Genomic DNA, 23,355 nt, shown 5'->3' on the forward strand with positions numbered 1-23,355 from the left:
GGAATTGTGTCATATTTGGGCCACAGTCATGGAGTATCAGGGAATTTTGTTGTAGCAGTTTAAAATGTATTGCCAAAATACATTAATACTAATAAATGTCCACATAGAATTAGTGTGGTTATTCATTTTACTGCTTGCTTGAGTGGTTGTGACTACCCCATTTTGTTTATTCAATGCCCATTTATCCATCTACTGCTTTAAAAAAAAGTCAAAGATTCTTGAACCCTATGTGGCTGTTCTGAAATCTTTGGTCAGTATATTGTCATGGCAATTCAGGATTTTTGTAAGGGAATTTTATATTTGATTTAGAGTGAGAACCCTGAAAATCTATTTGCTAATCTAATACCATGAGCAAGATTCTAAGCATAAACATCGTTTGGTCAGCTCAAATCTCCCCCATATGATGACGTTCAGTCAGGACCACTCTGACAAAATATACTTGTATTATAATTTGCATGAAGTTACATTTGGCGGTATGGTTCTGTTCTGGGATCCCTCTGCCTCTTCATGTGCAAACATGGAGAGCCTAGGGAGGGCAGCCAGATACAGTACCCTCCAGAATGTATTGGTACCTTTGGTAATGTTAACTAAAAACAGGCATAAAAAATAATCTTTTGATGATTAATTGTACTCTCACAATGAAAACAACAAGCAAAAATCCACCCTTGAAGGGAAGAACATTTATTCTGAGAAAAAAAAAATCTCAAAGAAATAAATATTTTTAACGAAAACACGTTGCTCACAATTATTGGCACCCCTAGAAAATCGTACATACAAAACCTAACAGAAGCATTTCCCTATCTAATTTTAACTTTAAGTTAATCAGAGTGTCTGTGAACTTTCAGAGTTCATTACTTTGTTTTTCACTAAGGTATGAAAATAATGTGACACAGATGCTAAATCCTCTTGTCATTTTTCAACATAGACAAGAGAATACACTAAATTTAAATAAAAAGAAAGTCTGCTAACATTTGTAAGTCAGTGAATGTCTATAAAAAACTAGGTACTTTGTTGAAAATGCCTATATTTACAGTTAAAACAATGATTAAAAGGTTCTAATCAACTGGAAATGTAACAAACATGCTTGGACAAAGACCCATGGTTATCTCGCCCCCACGTACAGTATGGAGGATGGTAAGATAGGTAAAAAATTCCATAAGGACCACTATTGGAGAGTTACAGACAAAGGTGTCATCTTGGGGTCATCAAGTCCCCCAAACAATCTTCAAAAGTGACCTCACTGCTAATAGCAAATTTAGAGGGCATGCTAGGTAAACGCCTGTCCAGTCATTTAATTACCAATGTAAATGGCAGGGGTTACCGAATGGTACAGTGACTTTGTCTGGAAGTGTGGTCTATTGTCAGATGAAATGAAAATTGCGCTCTTTGGCTAGGAACACTTTAGGTGTGTTTGGCGTACATAGAAGAATGACTATACTGAAAAGAAGCCCATACTTAATGAAAATTATGGTGGAGAGGCTGTGCTATTGTGGGGCTTTTGTGGTTTTTATTCTCAAAGGCCTTGGAAATCTAATTAAGGTGCATGGTATCACAAATAACATGAAAAACCTGAACATTTTTAAAGGAAATCTGTCAATCTCTGCCAAGATACTAAACGTTGGTCATGATTGGATCATATATCAGGTCAATGAACCACAACAAAGAGTCCAGATGGTTAATATGGTTTACTGAACGCAAAATCAAGCTTCGGCCATTGCCATCTCAATCCCCTGATTTAAACTCCATAGAAAAACAGTGGGGTGAGTCAAAGAGGAGAATGCACGAGTGTGGACCTAGAATCTGGATGATCTGGGGAGATTTTGCAAAGACCAATAGTCATAAATCTCTTGCTTTGTATTCTCCAACTCTATGGGGTGTCATAGGTGAATATTACAAGCTGTTTTACTGGAAAAGGGAGGCTTAAGAAGGTATTATAAGCAGGGGTGCCAATAATTGTGAGCAATTTGTTTTTGTTAAAAATATTTATTTCTTTATGATATTTTCTTTTTTCTCAAAACAAATTTGCTTCCCTTCAAGGTTGGATTTTTGCCATTTGTTTTCATTGTGAGATTACAATAAATCACCAACAGATTATTTTTTATACCAGATTTTAGTCAACTTTAGCATGGGGTGCCAATAATTCTGGAGGGTACTGTAAATCCCCCATAGAGGTAGAACAGAGCATCAATGACAATGATTAGTTCAAGTTCAAGTTTATTTATATAGCACATTATCATACAAATAATGTCACTCAATGTGCTTAAAAGAAAAAAAGAAAAGAATAAGTACATTAGTCCGATGTAGGGGCAGATGGGGTGGAGGTGGGTTACAAAAAGGCTGGCGGAGAGGCGGCAAGATTAGGCAATTTAAAAGATGCCCTGAATGATCACCAACGTGATCATTGAGCAAGTGATGATCAGCTGAGTGATCAGCTGAGCAGTCAGCCGAGTTACTGGCAGACTCTGTGAAGCTGAGTGTGACACTGCGGTCTGTCTGAACTTACGCTGTGCATTTCATGCACAATGCACTACTCCACCAGTTTCCTGAAAATTATGTAATTCTTCTGACAAGTCAAATTTGCGAGGAATGCTACGTTTTTGTTGTAATCAGATCTGGATTTAATGTGATCTTATCTGTAATTTCAGCTAACTGAATGAAAAAAAGAAAAGTAATTTAACTACAATCACTGTAAATATTAATGTAGTTGAAATACTACATGTGGTTCACTAAAGGTTCCAACAGGTATCACAACTTCCTCTGAATTTTCCAGCCACACAGAAATTGGCTTATTTTGGTCTTTTCTCTGTCTTCTTCTTTCAAAAGTTCCACCTGCTGACGCAGGATGGGTGGGATAGCTTTATCAGATCAGACATTACCACATGGACATTGTTCTCATTAAAAATTCCCAGCAGACTTTCAGTTCTCTTTTCAACTTCAGTTCCTCTTGAAATTCAACCTAAATGAACTGCCTTGCCATTGAAACAGTCTGATATATATTGTATATATATCAGACTGTTTCAATGGCTTATATACAATATATATACAATATATATCAGACTGTTTCAATTCAACCTAAATGAACTGCCTTGCCATTGAAACAGTCTGATATTCTGTGCTGGTTCATTTACAGTTAATTTACTCTCTCTGCGTACTTTCCTGATGCTCTGTGCTCAAATGACTTTTTAAGTGAATGAAGAAAACCTGGTTGGGACCAAGCTCATACTCTCAACACCATCTTCATGATGGAAACAAGCATCTAAATGTATCACTTATTTAACAAAGAGAACTAGTGTCATAATTAAGCAATAAGCCCTGAGAGGCCGTTCTATATCGTGAATATAGCACAGCTGAGGGGTGTTGTTAGGCACGAAATGAGCGAAGTGAGTAAGTTTTTTATCAGGCCTACTGTGAAGAGCTACTCATCTACTAACTACTCATCTACTAACCCAAAGTGCTGGGATGTATGTTTTGAGTGAAACACTATAACATTATTTTATGAGCTTTATATAGGACTGTCCAGTTCTGTTGGACTTTTTAGAGGATAGCCATTCAAAGGATCCAGGGCACTGTTGAGCCTCCTGGAGGTGTTGTGGACATAATGAAACACTGATGGTCCCAAAGGCATCCTTGTTGTATTTGTTAAGTGTGGCTAGGGCAGTTGTAGTTCACCCTGTTGTTAATATAGGTTTGGCCTCCGTAGAAAGTCCCCAACTAACAGCATGAGGAATTTAACATCTCTCCCATGTATAAGTAAAAAAACTACACTATGTAAATCATGCACATTGGATCTGAGTGAAGTGTGCCTTCCTCTGTTATAAGATACAGTGCCACTATAAGTCATTACTGAACATAGCCACTACTTTTGTCTGTTTTTGTTATATGTAGTGGTAAACTACTGTAGTGATAGGGGTCCTACAGTATAGCTGCCAGGCTCTGTTTTTCATCTGGCCTTCAACTTTTGCAGAAAGCTGTCAGATGACTGCTCTGTATATACATGCCCCCCCCCCCCTCTTATGGCTCTGAAGTACCTTTAATAATGAACTTTTCATTTTCAAGATTGACTGCTTAGTTTTATGTAAAAAGAAATATTACAATGGAAGAGGGGATGAAGGAGGTGAGGTGTCATCTCGCAACAATAAGTGAAAAAATAGGCCGTGCCTTGGGTGATGACAGAGGGAGAAATTATGAATTCACATGGACAACATTTAGAACCAAAAATGACTGACTCTGGAGGAAAGTCTGGGGGACAACCTCTATCAAACCATACTGGTGTGTATCTATACAGAAAGAAACGTCTGAAATACCTAAATAACTTGGAACATGAATTTCTTGAAAGACAATGGGAGCAAAAACTACACTGAACTGTTGCTGTTGGTAATCAGTACTTGTGCATACCATCTAACTACACTATAATAATTATGCCTAACTATAATAATTATTCAGATCATTCCTGTACCATTGCCATTCAGTCAAACCACAATTTCCTGTGCTACTTTCCCATTGTTCTTTCTTTTTCATATATAAAATAAATTGTTTAGCCTAATTGACACAATACTTTGCAGATCCATCACTTAAGCCTAATTGGAGGGAAAACCCTGGTGAAAACACTCAGCGTGTATTGAGGGCTGGAAGACGTTCAGTCTCAAGGGAAAGAGGGGGAAGACACCCCTCATTAACACAAAGACCATATGTGTCATCAAACGTGAGGTCAAAAAAAATAACATAAAAAATAGAAAAGTCTATAAAGCTTTATCTCTACATGCTGTTACATGCCACCGTCTTGTTTACACTGTCTCCACAACCTGCCATTCCATTCAGTTTTGTTTAGACTGAGTACAGTTGCGACATGTGTATAGTCGAGCCTTAAATATGTTTTTGTTTGTGCTCAACAAGCCCCAGACATAATTTCTTTGTTTGCACGCATATTTGCATCCTCTTTGATCATGGGGAACTCATGAGTTTCAATAAGAATTTAATTTAAAATGGCAGTAGCCACACAATCCAGAGCACAGGCTTAAACATTTTCATCTAGTTAATATTTATTTATGTATTCGTAATGTAGGTTATAACACAGGCAACAATGGTTTAACATTTGTTATTTGCATTTATTGATTTTGATTGGTTGATTGATTTATTTAGGCTATTAATTTAAAAAGCAATAGTGTTTCTTCCGGAATGATTGTCCTGTCATTGTCACACTACTCACAATTTCAATTACTTTTCAATCTATTTTAAAAAGAAAAGCCCTTGCATATTTCACTGATCAACTGTCTTTCTCTGTCTCTCTCAATTGAACTAGGAATATTGATGATCAAGCACCTGTAGTGCAGCATCTGTGCTCTGTGCATCAACTTAAAAGGAACCTTTTCTCTGTTTCTCTCCATTCATTTGGATCTCTTACTTTTCTCTTGCCCACTTTCTCACGTCTTTGATTGACATTTCACCTTTTTGTTTTGCTTTGCTTTGCATGCACTGGCAATTCCTTGGAATTATATTCTAGTTATCAGATGCTGTGTTGTTTTTTTCTCAGACATGCGAGGCCAACTGGAAATGTGTGTGTGCAGATTAGTTTCATATTCATATTCTGAAAAGAACAAAACCTGTTTTACCACAGTGTTATGACCTTGCAGGTAGGCAAAATTAAATGTTAGTATTGACATCGTGTTACAAGTTGTCCCATTGACAATTCATGGGAATGTTGACAGATCCTATTGCATAGTGTTACCCTAGGGTAACTATGTTTCTCTTAGTTTCTCAATCACAAAAATGCACAACACCATGTACATCATGCAACACCAATGAAGTGCCCTTTTAAAAGGGGATAAGTAAAGACAACCAATACTGTGCTTATATTTGACCACATAACTTTTTCAAATTTGTTTTTATTAAACTCTTTTCCTCAACTGAGAACATGTGTGGTGGGCGGCCATATTTTTTGTCTCCCAAAATGGTCTAAAAATGGCATTATCCTAAATATTTTCATCAACTAAACATTCATTTCGATCTGTTAAGTCAACATGAATACAATTGAAAGTTCTCAATCATCAATGCAATGTTATTAAAGCAAATGTATAAAATACAATAAGGTGTGCATGCAATAAGTAAATGCAGGTACAGAAGCTTTAGTAGTCAGCTACCCAATTACCAAAACATACAGCATGCCAGCAATTGGCAAAGAGCAGAACTACCTCTTCTAAAAGACATGACCGTTTTTTTCCATGATGGGAGTTTCCAGTGCAATATGAGAGATTTGTTTGGAGGGCAAATGACTATAGCTGCTATTAAAACATACAAATAGCAATGCAATGGTATATTAGAAATATGACTAAGTTAAGTCCAAAAATATTGCTACTTTCTCTTTATTAACTTATTTGGGAAATGAAGGCACCTGCTGAGAGCCAATGATACACAACCCGATACATCAACAAAGTCATTAAACCTCACTCTCTTTATTCCCTCTTTACTAATGTATTAAAGGGAAAATGTTGCCTGGTGTCCCTTTAAAGTGGAATTGATATTATCCTAATAAAATGTTCCTTCATTAAATGAATCCAGTGTTCATCAGTACTGTAACATTGCCATTTGCTGCCTGTTTAGACCTCCATCCATCAATTCATACACACACACAGTGAGTTTTGCCCTCACTGCTCACTACATTGGTATCAGAAGTGAAATTGTTTGATTCGGGCACAAGCACTTCGAGAGAATGGTGTCCAGGACAAGGCCAAAGGAACCCAATGGCATGAGGCACCCAGCAATATTCCTGCAGTTCTTTTAAGGGCTAGTCATCCCTCCCAACCTTGAGACGGCAAAGGAAGGTGGGCCCTTCAGCTCAGCCGAGGACTGGCAAGGTGAGACCGAACCCAACTACTCTGTCTAACGTTACATCAAAAAAGCAAACCCTGCACTGTAAACCCCAACAGGTTCAATGAACTCAAAATATTTGATGAAACTGATTACCTCAAAATATTTAGCTATGTTAAAAAATATTTTTAGTAATTTCTACTTAAAATTATACTTTTTTTTATGCTCAAAATCTTTAAGGACAAGGGTAAAATGAAAAAGAATAATGTGAGAAATAGATGTTTTAAGTTATTGTTACATTAGTCAGACAAGCTCTTAAGACTCCAAATCTTTGAGAAAATGAACAACATTAAAACAAATAATTTCAACAAACATTTTAAGTAATTACTACTCTAAACTAGAAGTTATTCACACTCATTTATTTAGGAAGTTGATGAACTGAAACGTAATAATTTGACCAAACAAATTATTCTAGTTTTATTCCATAAATATATTGTTTTTATAGACGTTATTGGCATGCGCGATCAAGAGCTTCCATGTACGCTTGTGGCTGTTGACATGAATCAAACATGTTCTGAATGCCTTTTTTAAAAACCCACTACCGCAGTCCACCTTACAGTGATCACAGAATTACCACTAGGCCTACACTCTGCTTAGGTTGAGCTGCTGCTGAGTGCCTCACATTGAGCGGGCGAAATCTGATTTCTACTGAAAGGCCTGCACTTGAAAAGTGACATAGGGCAGTTCCAGCGTTATGGATGTGACAATTGGACTCATATTGGTAAACAAAATGCCTTAGAGTGGGGGCAAAATTAGTATCAGTGAATTAATTTGCATAACTTTTAATGTAACCTCTGTCCTCTGAATACTGAGAAATCCTCAAATTTCATATAATCAATTTCATCCTAAGAATACAAGGCATTTTATCAGCGTTATGGATGTGACATGAAATGGACACACTTTTGTGAGAGATTACAGGTTTTCTACAAACTCTGTGAATTTTGAAGAAAACTGCCGAAACTATGACATATGTAGCATGAAGGAGACTTGAATGAAAACAAAAAGTGTGTTTTTGAAACTATGTGTCATTTTCGTAATGCATTATGTAGGAAAAACGTGTAGCGTTATGGATGTGACGGTTTCACGTTATGGATGTGACGTGTCTGAACCAGTCCTCGACAAACTACATAAAACACATAATTAAGTAGTGAATTTTGATATGAAACAATTGAAATAGTAATCATGAAAAACTAGCAATGAAATTATTGCTTCCTCAGTGCCCACTAAGAGACACAGGAAGAATCAGGACAACAAGTCATTTAAAATATAAAAAATACATTCATTTTTTTCTTTTACCGGCATCAATTTTGGTCAGTGTTTCTCCGGTTACTGAAACACCAGGGAACATGAAACTTGGTGGCCACTCCCTTAAATAACTAGCCCTACCTGAACCGTTGCACCCAAGATGACAAAATATTTATAGTATGTTAGTCTCAAGAGCCCGCATCAACCTAACCCATAACCACTCATTTGTGATTTGCACACATAAAGTACACGTGCACACACGCACATGCACACAGACACACACACACACACGCACGCACGCACAGTCGCACACAGACAGGCAAGCACACACACACACACACACACACACACACACATGCACAAACACACACCCACATGAATGCAGACACATAAACACACACACACAGGCACGCATACGCATGTGCGCATGCAAACACACACACACACACACACACACACACACACACACACATAAACACACAAACACAGGCACGCATACGCACATGCACACACACACACACAGACACACACACACATACACAAACACACTTATAAACAAAAGCAAACTCACATACTGTATGCACACACTCATTTACATGCACATGAGTTGCAGGAGTAGCAAATGGAGACAAATTGACAAGCGTGATTTATTTTTGCGAAGAGAATATGCAGGACTGAGAGGCGGTCATATTTTGTACCGCTATGCGGTACATCTAATTTATTGCTGCCATTACTTATGTTACTCTGTGGGTATTAGCTACAGAGGACCTGATACTTCAAATGCTGGCATATCGCGTCATATTTAAAATTAAACTGTGTTAAGCAGACGTGAACGGTAGGCTGAACAGATCTGCAACAGAAGGAGGTTGCTATGTTAACTCCAGCTGCAAAGTCAGCCATCTTCACCAGCTAACACGATAATCCAGTTACTGTACAACAACAGTATGGCAGTTACAGGAAGATAATCGCTCAGATTTTCGTTATTAGGTCACTTGAAAATAAGCTATGGCTAGGCTAATCACTGGAGGTATTTTAATATTATGTTTGTTTTGCTAATGGTTAGGCAAGGCCTCCCTGTGGTTTTGATCAACCTAATAATCTTTGAAATGTCAATTGTAAACACTAAGGTGAAATGCGTTGAAACTGACATGCCACCAGAACAGATGTTTTATAGGCTTTGGGGTATAATAAAGTCTCCAGTCTTGTAAATTCACATCATGTAACATCCATAACGTCACATCCATAACGCACCATTAAAGGTTTTAAAAGCAAGAAAGTGGCACAATTTAGTCATCACACTTTACATTGATATAAATCAGCTTTGCACGGACACTATGGACATTGTCGCATCAACACTGTATGTGTAGCATAAACTTTTCCTATAAAACGTTATGGATGTGACATGGCCATGGAACTTGCTGACTTAAAAACAAAAGCCTTACAAATGTAAGGAGTTGTGCACTTAAAGGCAAGATGAGCATTGCTCTACCATTCCCTTGTCAATCTGGAATTTGTCAAATGGCACAATTTGTTTGAACCTTGGGTCCATTTATCCACTTTTTAAATATGTATAATATTACCATGTGAAAAATGTTGTTTCTATATGGTTGCACACCATATTTATGATGTAAAAAGAGTGTAATTCTCCATCAAATTCAATCAGATCAGTTACAAACAATAAAATATAGACCTAAATGAAGATTTTAACAACAGTTCTATTTGCGTATGCACAACTTTTTTTTTCCATGGTAAGGATGACCTTTGCATGGAATTGCCCCATAGCAACAGGAGATTAAAAGAAATAGTCAATGCCACTCTCTGCTTATTACTATCACAATCACACACCCCCATATCAACCAATAAGCCAATTATTTCCCCCCTCTGCAAAAATAATAAACAACTTCCAATCAACACCAAAGCTTCCTCAAGCCCAATCTTGCCGACCAGGTGTAATGCACTCTAAAATAACAGCTTTAATGAAAATGTCAATCCCTTAGGTTCAGGGATATAGTGGAGGCTAAACGCAAATAAACTCAGTTTGTCCACCTCTGAAATTTGGATAAGAGACAGGCATATTTTTTCTTGCCGTTTTCACACCTTTAGTGATACAAACGTTAAAAACATCTTCACTTTGCAACCACTACACTTCCTCCAGTAGCCTTCTACTTCTTGATCTACAGAATGCAGATGACACCCGCACAGAACAAATGCTTCCCCCAAAATGTGGCGAAGCCATGCTGTGGGCCACTATTGTTCTTCTTAAGTTTTCTTATTAGTGGGTTTGATCCAGCAAGACCACAGCATGGCGAAGCAAGCCCACTATTGTTCTTCTTAAGTTTTCTTATTATTATTATTAGTGGGTTTGATCCAGCAAGACCACAGCATGGCGAAGCAAGCCCACTATTGTTCTTCTTAAGTTTTCTTCTTATTATTATTAGTGGGTTTGATCCAGCAAGCCCACAGCATGGCTTTTTTTTCTGCGTTTTTTGGGCCCATTGAAATGAATGGCGGAATGTTTCAGGATTCTAATTTCGATTATGACATCACAGCTCTAATTGTTTAAGCTTGCATCTGGAGGAGTTCTAAGCCATCTGGCACTGTCTAATGCAGCGGTCCCCAACCACCGGGCCGCAGGACATTCCTAACCGGGCCGTAGCCTACGACATGAGTTAAAAAAAAAATGCATGCAAACTAAACTAAATTTAATTCGCAATAATGTCACGTTTTTACATGGCATAGGCCTATATGCAGTTGTTTGATTGCACGCATGTTTGCATTTTGCAAGGTCTATTTTCTTACGTCTGTCTGTCCCGCCTTCAACACTTTTACATATTGCCTTCAGCGCTGCGCAGCCTCAGGTCAGCTCACTTCACTTGATCAGTTCTTGGCGAACGGTAGTGTCACACGAAGTTAGCTAAACTGCTAGAATGAGCAACAAAAACAAGCATCTTTAGCAGGTCACTGGCCAGAGTGTTTGAGTTGCGAGAGCCGCTGCAGAGATTTCTTACAGAAAAAAAGTCACCGTTAGCTGCACATTTTAGTGATGAGGACTGGGTGTCAAAACTCGCTTACCTGTGTGACATATTCGGGTTGCTTAATGACCTCAACCTGTCACTCCAGGGGAGAATGACGACTGTCTTTAAACTGGCAGATAAAGTCGCTGCATTTAAAGCCAAGCTTGATTTGTGGGGACGACGAGTGGACCGGGGTGTATTTAGTATAAGTATATATACTTTTTTGATCCTGTGAGGGAAATTTGGTCTCTGCATTTAACCCAATCAGTGAATTAGTGAAACACAAACAGCACACAGTGAACACACAGTGAGGTGAAGCACACACTAATCCCGGCGCAGTGAGCTGCCTGCTACAATGGCGGCGTTCGGGGAGCAGTGAGGGGTTAGGTGCCTTGCTCAAGGGCACTTCAGCCGCAGCCCACTGGTCGGGGCTCGAACCGGCAACCCTCCGGTTACAAGTTCAGAGTGCTAACCAGTGGGCCACGGCTGCCCCCGGCTGCCCCCGGCTGCCCCCATTTGATATGTTCCAAACAGTAGTTGGGGTTTTGGGAGAGACTGCAGGGCCCTTTCTCTCGCAGCCTTGTTGATCACCTTGTTGCGCTTTCAAATGAGTTTGAGCGTTACTTCCCATCCTCCAAAGATCCACGGCAAACCAATGAGTGGGTCCGCAACCCATTTGTCAATATCCCGAATAGTCCTAACTTGTCAGCGCAGGAGGAAGAGCAGTTGATCAAAATTGCAAATGACGGTGGTCTTAAGAGTGTGTATAAGGAAACCTCTCTGGCGGGTTTTTGGATCAAAACCAAAGCAGAATATCCCGAGATAGCCGTAAAAACGCTGAAAACGTTTCCCACCACGTATCTATGCGAGGCCGGGTTTTCGGCAATGACTGCAACTAAGACCAAATTGCGCAATCGACTGGACATTTCAAACACACTGAGGGTGTCACTGTCTTCCATCCCCCCATATGGAAGCTTCTTGTTGCAGGGAAACAAGCAGGGCTCCCACTGATTATATTCGTAATGCACGTTTAGTTCCCATGTTTTGTTCCCATATTTTGTTAAGCATGTTCACACTTATAGATGTAGCTTCAAGTTGTTCAATATTCATAGTTCATATTGTTCAATTTTCACTTCTTCAAGTTCACGGGAAACTAGTTGAGTGAACTTAAAACTTTTGTGGTGCCTGAACAATATGGCAGCTTTGAGTACAGCTCTGTCATTTTATTATGACCGCCGCGCAGCGAAGCGGCGGTCATATAGGTTTAGTCAGATTTTTTTTTTTTTTTTTTTTTTTTTTTCTTTTTCGCATGCCCAAATTTCCGTCAATGATTCCCGGGACACTGAAAGACCGGGGTACACGAAACTTGGTGGACATGTAACCCCACATGGATAGCATGGAACCATCGTTTTTCGTTTTGATCTGTAGCCCCCCCCGCTGAATTGGACCCCCCGAAAGGAGGGTAGGGCAGACACAGTTTTCTGTGAATATCTCGAAAACCGTAGGGTTTAGGAGGACCATTTTTTTTTTGTATGTTGATCTCAAGGGGCCATGTCAACCCATTCCATAACCACTCATTTCATGTATAGCGCCACCTAGTTAAACACAAAAAAGTAAAAATGAGGTGGTGTAATTGAAGGTATCTGTGACCTAACATAGTCAAAACTGCACGAAATTGGAAGTGTAGGATCATTATGACACCCTCTGTATGCACGCCAAGTTTTGTGGAATTCCGTTCATGGGGGGCCACACAATAAATTAATTTATGTTACTATACACCAACTGGCCTGTAGGTGGCCGGAGACAGTTTTCTGTGAATATCTCGAGAACCGTAGGGCCTAGGAGGTCCACCTTTTTTTTGTATGTTGGTCTTAAGGGGGCATGTCAACCCATCCCATTACCACTTATTTCATGTATAGCGCCACCTAGTTAAAAATTAAAAAGCAAAAAATTAGGTGTTTTCATCTCAATATCTCTGGCTGACAAGGTCAAAACTGCACGAAATTAAAAGTGTAGGATCATTATGACACCCTCTGAATGCATGCCAAGTTTTGTGTACTTTCGTTCATGGGGGGCCTTACAATAAAATAATTTATGTGTACATTTAGTGACGTACACCAGCAAGGATTCCCGGGACACTGAAAGACCGGGGTACACAAAACTTGGTGGGCATGTACCCCCACATGGATAGCATGGAACCGTCATTTTTCGTTTTCATCTGCAGCCCCCCCCCGCTGGACTGGACCCCCGAAAGGAGGGTAGGGCAGACACAGTTCTCTGTGAATCTTTTATGGTATGTTGGTCTCAAGGGCCCACATCAACCTGGCTCATAATCACTCATTTGTGATTTGCCCCCCCCCCGGTAAAAAATGAAAATCAGTAGGATTAAAAGAAAGCCAAAATAAATATTCATCATCATCATCATGGCTGCATTTTCAGTATTGGCGAGAAGTAGTCGTTTGTCCACTAGATGGCGCATCGTTGCAGTGAGACGTAATTTTGTTGGAAGTTAAAAGTGGGTTGGAAAAAACAATGGACGCTTCATACAAGGACTGTAATTTACCGCAGCGAACATCTAATAAGGATAGGACGATGTTCACATGAAGTGTAATTCCCATTTCTTCTTGAAGCCGAAATAAATCTGAGGATGTTTATCGGACATGCTTGGTTTTTACTGCAGGTATGTTAATCTTGTAATATCAATAAGGACCTAGGTAATGTTACCGTTAGCGTTGGTTGAGTGATGGAGGCATTTGATTTATTGCATTTGTAGAAAACTATAAATGCGGTTATACCTAGCAAATGTATAGCAGCACTGTTTGTATCTTTCGACTGTCATTTATTGCACGTGCTACAAAATCATTCTGTGCAATGGAAGATTTACCAACGTTACACCGGTCTGATACAGTTTTGCCTATACATGCATGAGACTGAGACGCCTGTTTATTTTGTTTTAAGTGCGTGCAGGGTGTGAGAGGGGAATCGATGTTCTTTGATTACAGCTTGGTAGTTGTAGTCTGTGAAATTAAAAAGCACGTGTGTGTGAAGTATCCAAACAATGACACCTTCATTTCATTATGGCTGCTTTAGCAAAACACCTTAAGCTACTGTGTAGTGGGTCCCATTTAGAAGTGGCTACTTCATTCGCGCTTTCCTTGACTCATGGAGCTGCGTGAATGTTATTACAACTTTTCGCCACGATATGACAGTTTAAGTCCGCTTGATACTGTAAGGCGTAAACCATTGGTTTCCAAAGGAGATTTTATTTGTGTCGCCAGCATAGCCTATTGACAATTTATGTTGTCAATAGGCCTACCTTATAATCCTACCTGTAGCTTAGGGAAGCTAACAGCTTTCTATTAGGATCTAGTTTGTTAGTTACCGTTTTGTCATAACTCCCTGATGCATTTTTGCATTTAGAATAGCCAGAGCGTGTATATCTCAATCGGAAAATTAAACAATATCGGGTGCCTATGGACTAGGCTGGGTGAACCCAGCCTGATCTGCCCGCTATTTATTTTTTGATTTCTTAGACTAGCCTTGGACCTCAGTTACACAATGCAAGGGAACATGAATCAGCCTATATTTGCACGAACAATAACGGACAAAAGCTCTTCAACTTTGGCCCGTTAAAATGTGTATGAACAGTCTAGCGACGCATTTCATCAAGGCCCATTTGGACAGTTATTTGCACCACTGGTTAGATGTAAAACAGCATTTCGTTTCAGACTACTGTTACTTAATTTGTGCATTAACAATAACGTTTCAGACTACTGTTACTTAATTTGTGCATTGACAATAAAGTATTACATGAACTAAAGATGACTAAAATCTTATGTAGAAGAAGAAACATTCACAAAAAATCCATCCATCCAAAAATGACCTTTGTTTTTGATAGCTGTTGAAAACGGCATGGAACTGACAGAGATGTTTTTGTTTATAAATACATAAAAATAAATAAATAAATAAATAACATTATGCTGATACCTTTTGCTTTTCCCAAATACAATGTAGCCTACAGGTGTAAGTGACCTTTCATCAATCCAGTTGCAATGGATGAACTGTGATGAACTGCCCTACTTGTGATTGTTTAGAGATTTTAAAGGTTTTATAACAATGCTACATCTTCTTTGGCTATTCTACAATCTATTCACCTTTTCAGCACCAGTAGGCTACTTTCTGTGCAGCCGCACACACACACTCAGGCATGCCAAACAAGCATACACAAAAGTTTCAAGAGTGGGGGATGGAGTAAAATATGGAGACAAATTGAAGTGTGATTTCTTTTCGCGGAACGGATGTACAGGACTGAGCGGCGGTCATATTTTGTACCGCTATGCGGTACATCTAGTTGAGTTTAGAACACTGTTGGGGAATACAGTGTGCAGTATTTCCAAAATCGTCATATTTTAAGTAATTTTACAACTTACAGAGTAGGCTGCATAACAGGCTGAGCATCAACGGAAATGCATTTGATTGTGACTGCGTAATGAGGTTCAAAAGGCTATTTATGCAGTAGTTAACACACATTGTGTGGGTTTCCAGTAGCTTGTTGGCCAGGTTGTGCACCCAGGTTGTGATCCTTCGTAGATTTAATTTTCGTGTAACAACCTGTTGCAACATCCCATGTGTAATTTCCAGGGAAAAAAATAGGGGGTTGCCCCTTGGGTAGGCCATGATGTGTAATTTTACGATCAAATCTGTGGTGTGACATGTATTATTTATTGCAATTTGAACACCTGTTTAATTAATTATATGTAACCATACTGTTCCTTTGTGTAAAGCTTGATTGCATTATTCCCATGTTTATTTAATTAACTATTTATTTATCAGCACTTAACACTTTAAAACAGCCAGTGTTTTGGAGTAATTGCTCTCCTCCTTAATGTTTTAACACTTTCTGTCTAAACTCTATGCTGGGGCTGTATTTTGCACACTGGCGCATGGCGTAAAACTCGTTTTCCACCCGTGCAGTTTAATTCGGTATTTTGCACGTTTATTTTTTAAACAATGCGCCCAGGGGTGTGGCAATTAACAACCTAGGGAGGGGCCTGGCGCATTGTCTAAAAATCGTTATTGTACACCTGGTCAGCAGTCTATGGCGAGTTGTTTATATGTTATTTTAAGAGCGCATTGTCAACAGTCATATTGGTAGGTGCACGCACCATCCTTCTATCATTCATAAACGCACACACTAGCGCACGTCCATGCAAAACATTACAAATTGCACGATTACAATGGGAAACATAATTAGAATGAAGATATTACGGAATACTGTACATCTCATGATGAGTAGTTATTCACCATCATTTGTAAATTGGTAATGACGGTTAACAGTGATTAGGGGAGAGGCGAGAGACACGTATGGAGCACAGCTGAAGACGCACTGTCACGAGATATAAGCAACCCCTCTGCAGGATAAATGTTGTTTTGTTCAGTCATTTGAGCAATATTTGGGTAAGTGTTGCTTTTTTCAGCCTATGTTTTCGATGGTAACCCATTGTCAGTCAATAGTGAAAGTAACTGCATATAACTGTCTTGTCGTTGACTGACACCTTGGTGAAGTTAGTTTCACTTTGCCAATGAGTTCAAATAATAGACGAGTGCAAATGCGTGAAGGCTATGCTAGGTTTTAGTGAAGCATGGTTAGTGGAATGACTATTCCATACGGTCTCGCAAGCAGCCTCCTTCAAATGCGCCATGCGCTCAACGTTTGATAACGAAACCCCTCCCAATGTGGACTGGACATCCTACTAAATTTGAATATGCTTTTGACGAGTGACGATGCGCTTTAGAATGTCATGATAGGGCCCCTGGGGTTTTCCTCAGTTGAGTTCAGTGCCAGAGTAAATTTAGTTCTTGAGAAAACCTGCAGGGGGCGGTTCTTTGGCCCCATTGAAAAAGCATGGCACAAGTGGGGCTTTTTTCAAGTGAGCTTTGAGGTTTGATTCATTGTTCGACCCATGGTTTCGGTTTTCTACCAGCCAACAGTGTATAAATTGACGTGCTGACGTCCGGAGAGATACGGAGCGAAAGCCTTCACATCAGTAAGAACATTTCAGGTTTTTCTGTCTTGGGCGATTGCTTGGGTGTTTTACCTATAGCCTGCGTTAGGTCTTATTAAGAAAATGGAAAAGCATACGTTATGATAGACTGTGTAAAAAACGGTTCGCCAATACTGGACATGGCGACGCCGCATTTGTGTTGTTAGGTACCACTAACCTAAATAGCCTACATTTAGCCTATAAGCTTACATCCATCCACAGTAGCCTACTGTTGTTGTTGATGTTAATGATGATGATGCTGACGATGATGATTAGTTGATAATGATGTGTGTTACTTTGTTCTGTTTTAATCAACATTATTAGATAAGGTTGTTGTCGAGGTAAAGTTACTGTTGTTACTGAAAGTTGGTCCTTTCTCTTATATTTTGAGCGCAATTTATGTTACTTTTATGTTAGGTTTCTATTTCCCAAAAACCCACGCTCAGAGGGAAAAGTAGCCAACTTGCAAGATGCCTCAAAACTGGAGACTTCGTCGATATGGTAAGTTGGCACATTATCCATCGATCTAATGGTAGGTTACACTAGAGAGTTTACAAGCCCTATTTTTGTGATAATGGTCCTGTTAGCCGCATCCCTTGACAGATATCCTTGGACTTTGCACTGCGCACACAGCTTCCCAGGCTACAGCAACGCCTGTGGATTATTCAGCCAATTAGTTGAAAGACGTCGATATAGGCTAATTGACAGATCTCCACATGTTGTCCATTTAATGGGAGTCATCTGAGTTAACAGGCGTGAGCTTTAACATTATTGGCAGTGTACTTGGCAGGTTTTTTTTTTTTTTTGGGGGGGGGGTTCTGACATTGTGTTCTTGATAGAATCATTCGCATTTAAATGTTTAACTGGTATCGACTGTTTTTTTTTTTTTTTTTTTTGTATAGGCCTATGGTTCAAATATCATAAATTGATTGGCATAAAAGCCTCTACCTCGACTAAGAAACATTATGCTAAACACAAATAAACGCGACGTCAACGTTATGTTATGCTTTAAAGTCAGATTCTCTTACGGTAACATGTCCTAACAGGTATTTCCCTGGTCTGAATGTGCGCGCCTGTGAAAAAAACAAAACTGAAAGCAAAACCTAACATGGCGCTGTTGCGCGTCTCTAATTATGTGCTGAGATTCAATGGCCTATACATATAGACAGACAGAAGCACGACAGGGCACGCCCCCAATGAAAATGAATAAATGGAACACAGAACCTCGCCTTTCTCGAGTCAGTCACTGACAGTAGAATGCGCTGGGGTCGGGGAAAACACTATTCACCAAGTCATGATGATAAGCTATTGGTGCTTAATAATTGGTGCTTAGGCTAAATGAAGATCTAAGTAGAAAACATAAACCATAAGCTATTTAAAGGCAGAATACAAACTCAGAATTCAGTACTTATTTTAGATATGGGTATATGACTGAAGTAAGCCATTAATGTTTGGGTAAATATCCTTTGGACAGACATCAAGAACCTCAGTCAGTGAGGGACAGGTGTGGGTTTTTCAACATTCTAACATAAGATTCTGTTCCGCATTCTACAATTCTATGTTGAATTCAATGAACCAGTACACCTTTAACTTTAAGGGTTATCGCCAGTGATGTGATGTCAATGCCTAGCTGGTAGCAATAAGGTGGTAGGGGGGCCCACAAATCAAATTCCGCTCAGGGCACCATCAGGGCTTGGCCTGTGTGACTGGGATGTGGATTGATACATTTTTAATTACATTTATAATGAGTATACTATATGGTAAGATTGTAGTGTTACAATGTAATAGAGGCAAGCTGTTATTGAATGTGTAGCCTGTATTTGAGTCCAGTGTAGCATCGTGCATCTTGTTTTCCTGTCTGAATGAATAAATAATCTATTTTTTTAGAAAAATGTGATTACATTCCGATTGATCAACACATGTTCTGATCTTTTGCAGTTGCTCTGATCACCCTTCTTAGCATTGGTAATGCTGAGGATCCTCTCTTCCACTGTCTGCATGACCCTGATTATTGTGAACTTCTGGCCATTATAAAGCATGGCCTGCCTCCTCCTCAGAGGCCTCTGCATGTGGCTATAATTGGGGCAGGCATGGCTGGACTGACTGCAGCAAAGGTTTTGGAGGATGCTGGACATAAGGTGCCCAGTTTTCTTTTATTTATTTAAATTGTTATTTAAATGTTACTTATTTGTTCATGTTGCTGTGTTAATGTCTTTACATATAAAATAGAAAATATTCCCTAATTTTAAGAGCACTACTGTTGCTTGGAGATAAGATAACCACTATCTTTTACATTTAGGTGACAATCATTGAGGCCAGTCCTCGAATAGGTGGCCGAGTGGAGACCTATAGGAATGAGAGTGAGGGCTGGTACGCTGAAATGGGAGCCATGCGGATCCCAAGTATGCACAAGTGAGCTGACATTTTGTTGTGTTCTATGGGAGTAGATGGTGTAATACATCTTTCCTTACTTAGTTTACTAACATTCATACATACAGTTAGCTTAATGCTACATAACAACGTAACAGATTCCTTTCAACTGTCAACTCAATCTGTCTCTGCACCCAAATGTCCTCATATAACAGAAACATTTTCAGTGCTTTAAAAAATCTGGCCCAGCATGGTGACACAACACATTATGACCAGCAAATGCAATTTGTTTCACAGAATTCTACTAGCACTTGTGGACAAATTCGGCCTTCTGTTGAATACTTTTATTGAAGAGAACATCAACACATTTTACTATGTCAATGGATTGCTTGAAAGAACCTACAAAGTGCAACACAACCCAAATGTGCTACAGTACCATGTGTCTGAGAGTGAATGTGGAAAATCAGCTGAACAACTTTTCAGCCAAGCACTTCAAAAGGTCAGTGGACATTACCTTGAATATATACGTGTTCATTTTTCACATCCAATTTCAATATTCAGCATATTTGAAACAAAATACGGTCTACATTATATAAGAAATGTTTTTATTCTCACAGATTAGTGAGGACGTTAAAAGAGAAGGTTGCAAAAAAGCACTGAAGAAATACGACTCTTTTTCTGTAAAGGTAGGCCTGCATTGAGAGTGTTCTTATTCCAAAGCCACACAGCCCCTCAATCAGACACAGACACAGAAGAAACATGACAGATGCAAATAAAATGTCCATTTCAGGAATACCTGGTGAAAGAGACTAACCTGAGCAGTGGGGCTCTGCGCATGATTGGAGACATCCTGAATGAGAACAGCTTTTTCTATACGTCGTTGATAGAGGCACTGTATCTGCAGTCTGATATACAGGACAAGATTGTGTAAGAATTTTATTTTAATTTTCCCATTCATGGGCAATGCTTATTCAAAACAATAATGTCACAGATATATAGGTGCACTGTGTTGAGTTGAGCATGTTTTAAAAGTATCTGTCTCTCTTTCAGGTATAAGGAACTTGTGGGTGGTTTTGACACACTCCCGAATGCATTTTATGAAGCTCTCCATTGCCCAATTCTTCTAAACTCGAAAGTCAAACGCATAACCCAATCACGAAGTGGGGCCACTGTGTACTATCAAGACTCACGCCAGCCCCCCTCTCTGTCCCATGTCACTGCTGATTATGTCCTTGTCACTGCAACAGCCAAAGCCACTCTGTTCATTGAGTTTGAGCCGCGGTTGTCGGACATTAAGATGGAGGCGCTGCGCTCCGTGCACTACTCCAGCTCCACCAAGGTGGTGCTCAGCTTCAACGACAAATTCTGGGAAAGTGACGGAATCTACGGCGGAAGGTCCATAACAGACCGGCCGGCGCGGTTCATCTACTACCCGAGCCACGGCTTCTCTGGGAAGGGCGGGGCGCTGCTGGCGTCCTACACCTGCTCCGATGACGCCAGTCTCCTGGACGGGATCAGGGATGAGGACCTGATGCGGCTGATGCTCGATGACTTGGTGAAGATTCACGGGGAGGGCATCCGGAGCAAGTGGACGGGGGGTGTGGTGAAAAAGTGGGATCTGGACCCGTACAGCCTGGGGGCCTTTGCCATCTTCACACCCTACCAGAAGACGCACTACGCCTCCGCGCTGTTCCAGAGCGAGAAAAGGATTCACTTTGCAGGCGAGCACACGGCGCTGCCCCACGGCTGGATAGAGACCTCCATGAAGTCTGCCCTAAGAGCTGCTAAAAACATCAACGCGCTGGCTGTTAAAGCGACATGATCCTCACACAAATTTGTGCTGCACTGCAGGGTCATTCAATGGTGCTAGGTCAGAAGTCTTGCTGGAATTACCTGTAGTGGTGCAGTTTAGGGTAATAATAGCATGTTTTGTTAATTTATTGAAACTTTAATACTCCGTTTGTGTCAGGCTATGAAATGGTCTGTCAGACACAGCTGAAATCTCATCTCAAAGATGATTTATCCAGTTCACTGTGGTGAGGTAGAGTTTAATTCAAGTGATCAGGATTTGCAGATGTGTCACAAATGTGTATGATTCTTCATTAGCATATTAACATATATAACATAGAATAGCAGTATGATTGGATGAGGAAGAATGAACACTGAAAAGTGCACACTGTCTGATGCATGGCAATAACTAGGTGATACCCAAGGCCTATTTTGCATATAAAGGGTAGAGTCATTCAAATATTTGGAAATCCTTGGAGAAAACATCACACTGTCCATAGAAACCAATAGAAATGTAAAGTGAGTAAACTTGAGTGTGTTTCTCAGGAATGCTACCACAGCTGGTGTCTGATTTAGTACTGGATTTTAACAATGAAAGGTGTGCTTTTATCAGACTTGTGTGTTTTACCCAGATACAGTAGTGGGATATAAATCCCATTTCAGTTTCAAAGGTTAAAGAAATGCAAGTGAGTGTCATGGTACGTATGCCCAGATGACAATCACTCAACCTGGGTTTGATTCCCGAACAGGCCTTATTTTATTGTGTTATGATAATTTTGTAAATTTGTTCTGCAAGCTAACTTTGCTCTCTGTCTGACACCAATGTCAGAATGAACTGAATTGTGTTCTGATTTCTTTTACTTTGTTTTGTGAAATCTCCATGAGCTTGTTTAAACAATGATAAAAACACCAACTGTACAACATATAAAATATTTTTATAAGGAATACTGTATTTGTGATATGATGTGCTTAATATATACATACATATACATACATACATACAAACATACACACATGCATACATATATACATACTGTACATAAAGCATGCAAACACATTTCTCTCAAAATGAGAGTTATACAAGCATACCACAGTTCACATACGGAAATCAAGGTCCCAAATTCAAGTCCTGAGCACAATAACAGGAATGATTTACTTCGCTCAGTTCAAGATCACAGTTCAAGTTCAGCTGTTATGTGTATTGCCTGTCACTACTAGAGGATTTCAGGTTTTTCAAGGTCTTGTTTGCTTTTAGCAACCATTGTGAAAGCATATACAGAGCATTGCCACTGTGTCCATTTCAATCTGAAGGGAAATAAGACCTACCACTAGGTGGTATCTTGCACTAACTGATGGGTCCTCGTTGAGTATTACAAAAGTCCTTTTAGGCAAGTCCCTCCACTCAGGCGGCCATATTGCAACGCTTTTTGGGCACTCATCGGGCATCCTCTTCGGCAGAAATGCGCGTGAGCAAGGCTTCACAACACCAATCTTGCTCCAGCTGCGAGTTCACAACACATGATTGGCACGATGTCTTCACAACACACCATATGTTTGGCTCAATGTATTCACATCACACCACATGATTGGCTCAATGTATTCACAACGTTTCAACGTTTTGCCGAGGAAGAGGTGGGATATGTGTAGACAAGGGCGTTACAAACTAGCCCAATGCATTTCTATGGAGGATTTTTCGAGTGCTGTGTCTCCACATTAGAAAGTCTCTGGTATTACATGAGGGATGATTGTTTGAAAGAGTGAAAGGTTGTTGATGTTTAATTCTGCATGGTTAAGGACTAGGCTACTTACAGTCCCTGACAAGTACAGTCCCTGACAAAAGTATTGGCACCCCTTTGGAAATGTTTTAAGCAAAATACACACTTTTGGAGTTTTTTTTGTTGAGAAAACAAACAAACCAGGACCATTTCAATAGCTCAACACAACTAAAACAACAATTTGTTTTCTGCCAATTTAACAAAAAAAGTCCACCAAAATGCTGTGAGAAGTGAATAGTGCATGGTCAAACGTCT

The 23,355-nt window shown here is 39.7% G+C and overlaps 1 protein-coding gene across 2 annotated transcripts; it reads left to right on the forward strand.

Annotated features, from left to right (window-relative positions):
- The first annotated feature begins 6,601 nt into the window (after nt 1–6,601).
- Nucleotides 6,602–21,632, forward strand: LOC121707337 (L-amino-acid oxidase-like). 2 transcript variants are annotated; one of them, XM_042089836.1, is made up of 8 exons: nt 6,602–6,851; nt 17,585–17,668; nt 19,106–19,305; nt 19,467–19,579; nt 19,835–20,036; nt 20,155–20,223; nt 20,328–20,464; nt 20,588–21,632. In XM_042089836.1, the coding sequence occupies exons 2-8, from the start codon at nt 17,638–17,640 to the stop codon at nt 21,357–21,359; spliced, it is 1,524 nt and encodes a 507-aa protein (XP_041945770.1). In that variant the 5' UTR covers nt 6,602–6,851; nt 17,585–17,637; the 3' UTR covers nt 21,360–21,632. The 2 variants fall into 2 exon arrangements, with proteins under 2 accessions (XP_041945770.1, XP_041945762.1); XM_042089828.1 differs by lacking the exon at nt 6,602–6,851 and adding an exon at nt 16,958–17,170.
- The last annotated feature ends 1,723 nt before the right edge of the window (nt 21,633–23,355 follow it).

This window comes from Alosa sapidissima, chromosome 1 (genome assembly GCF_018492685.1).
Source record: "Alosa sapidissima isolate fAloSap1 chromosome 1, fAloSap1.pri, whole genome shotgun sequence".
Lineage (NCBI taxonomy): Eukaryota > Metazoa > Chordata > Actinopteri > Clupeiformes > Clupeidae > Alosa > Alosa sapidissima.

Bases quoted from the DNA above. Each gene is read 5' to 3' on its own strand.
- LOC121707337 (XM_042089836.1), top strand. From the start codon at position 17,638: ATGCCTCAAAACTGGAGACTTCGTCGATATG. The intron at 19,306-19,466 runs GTGCCCAGTTTT...TTTTACATTTAG, and splicing joins TGGAGGATGCTGGACATAAG to GTGACAATCATTGAGGCCAG. The intron at 20,224-20,327 runs GTAGGCCTGCAT...TGTCCATTTCAG, and splicing joins ACGACTCTTTTTCTGTAAAG to GAATACCTGGTGAAAGAGAC.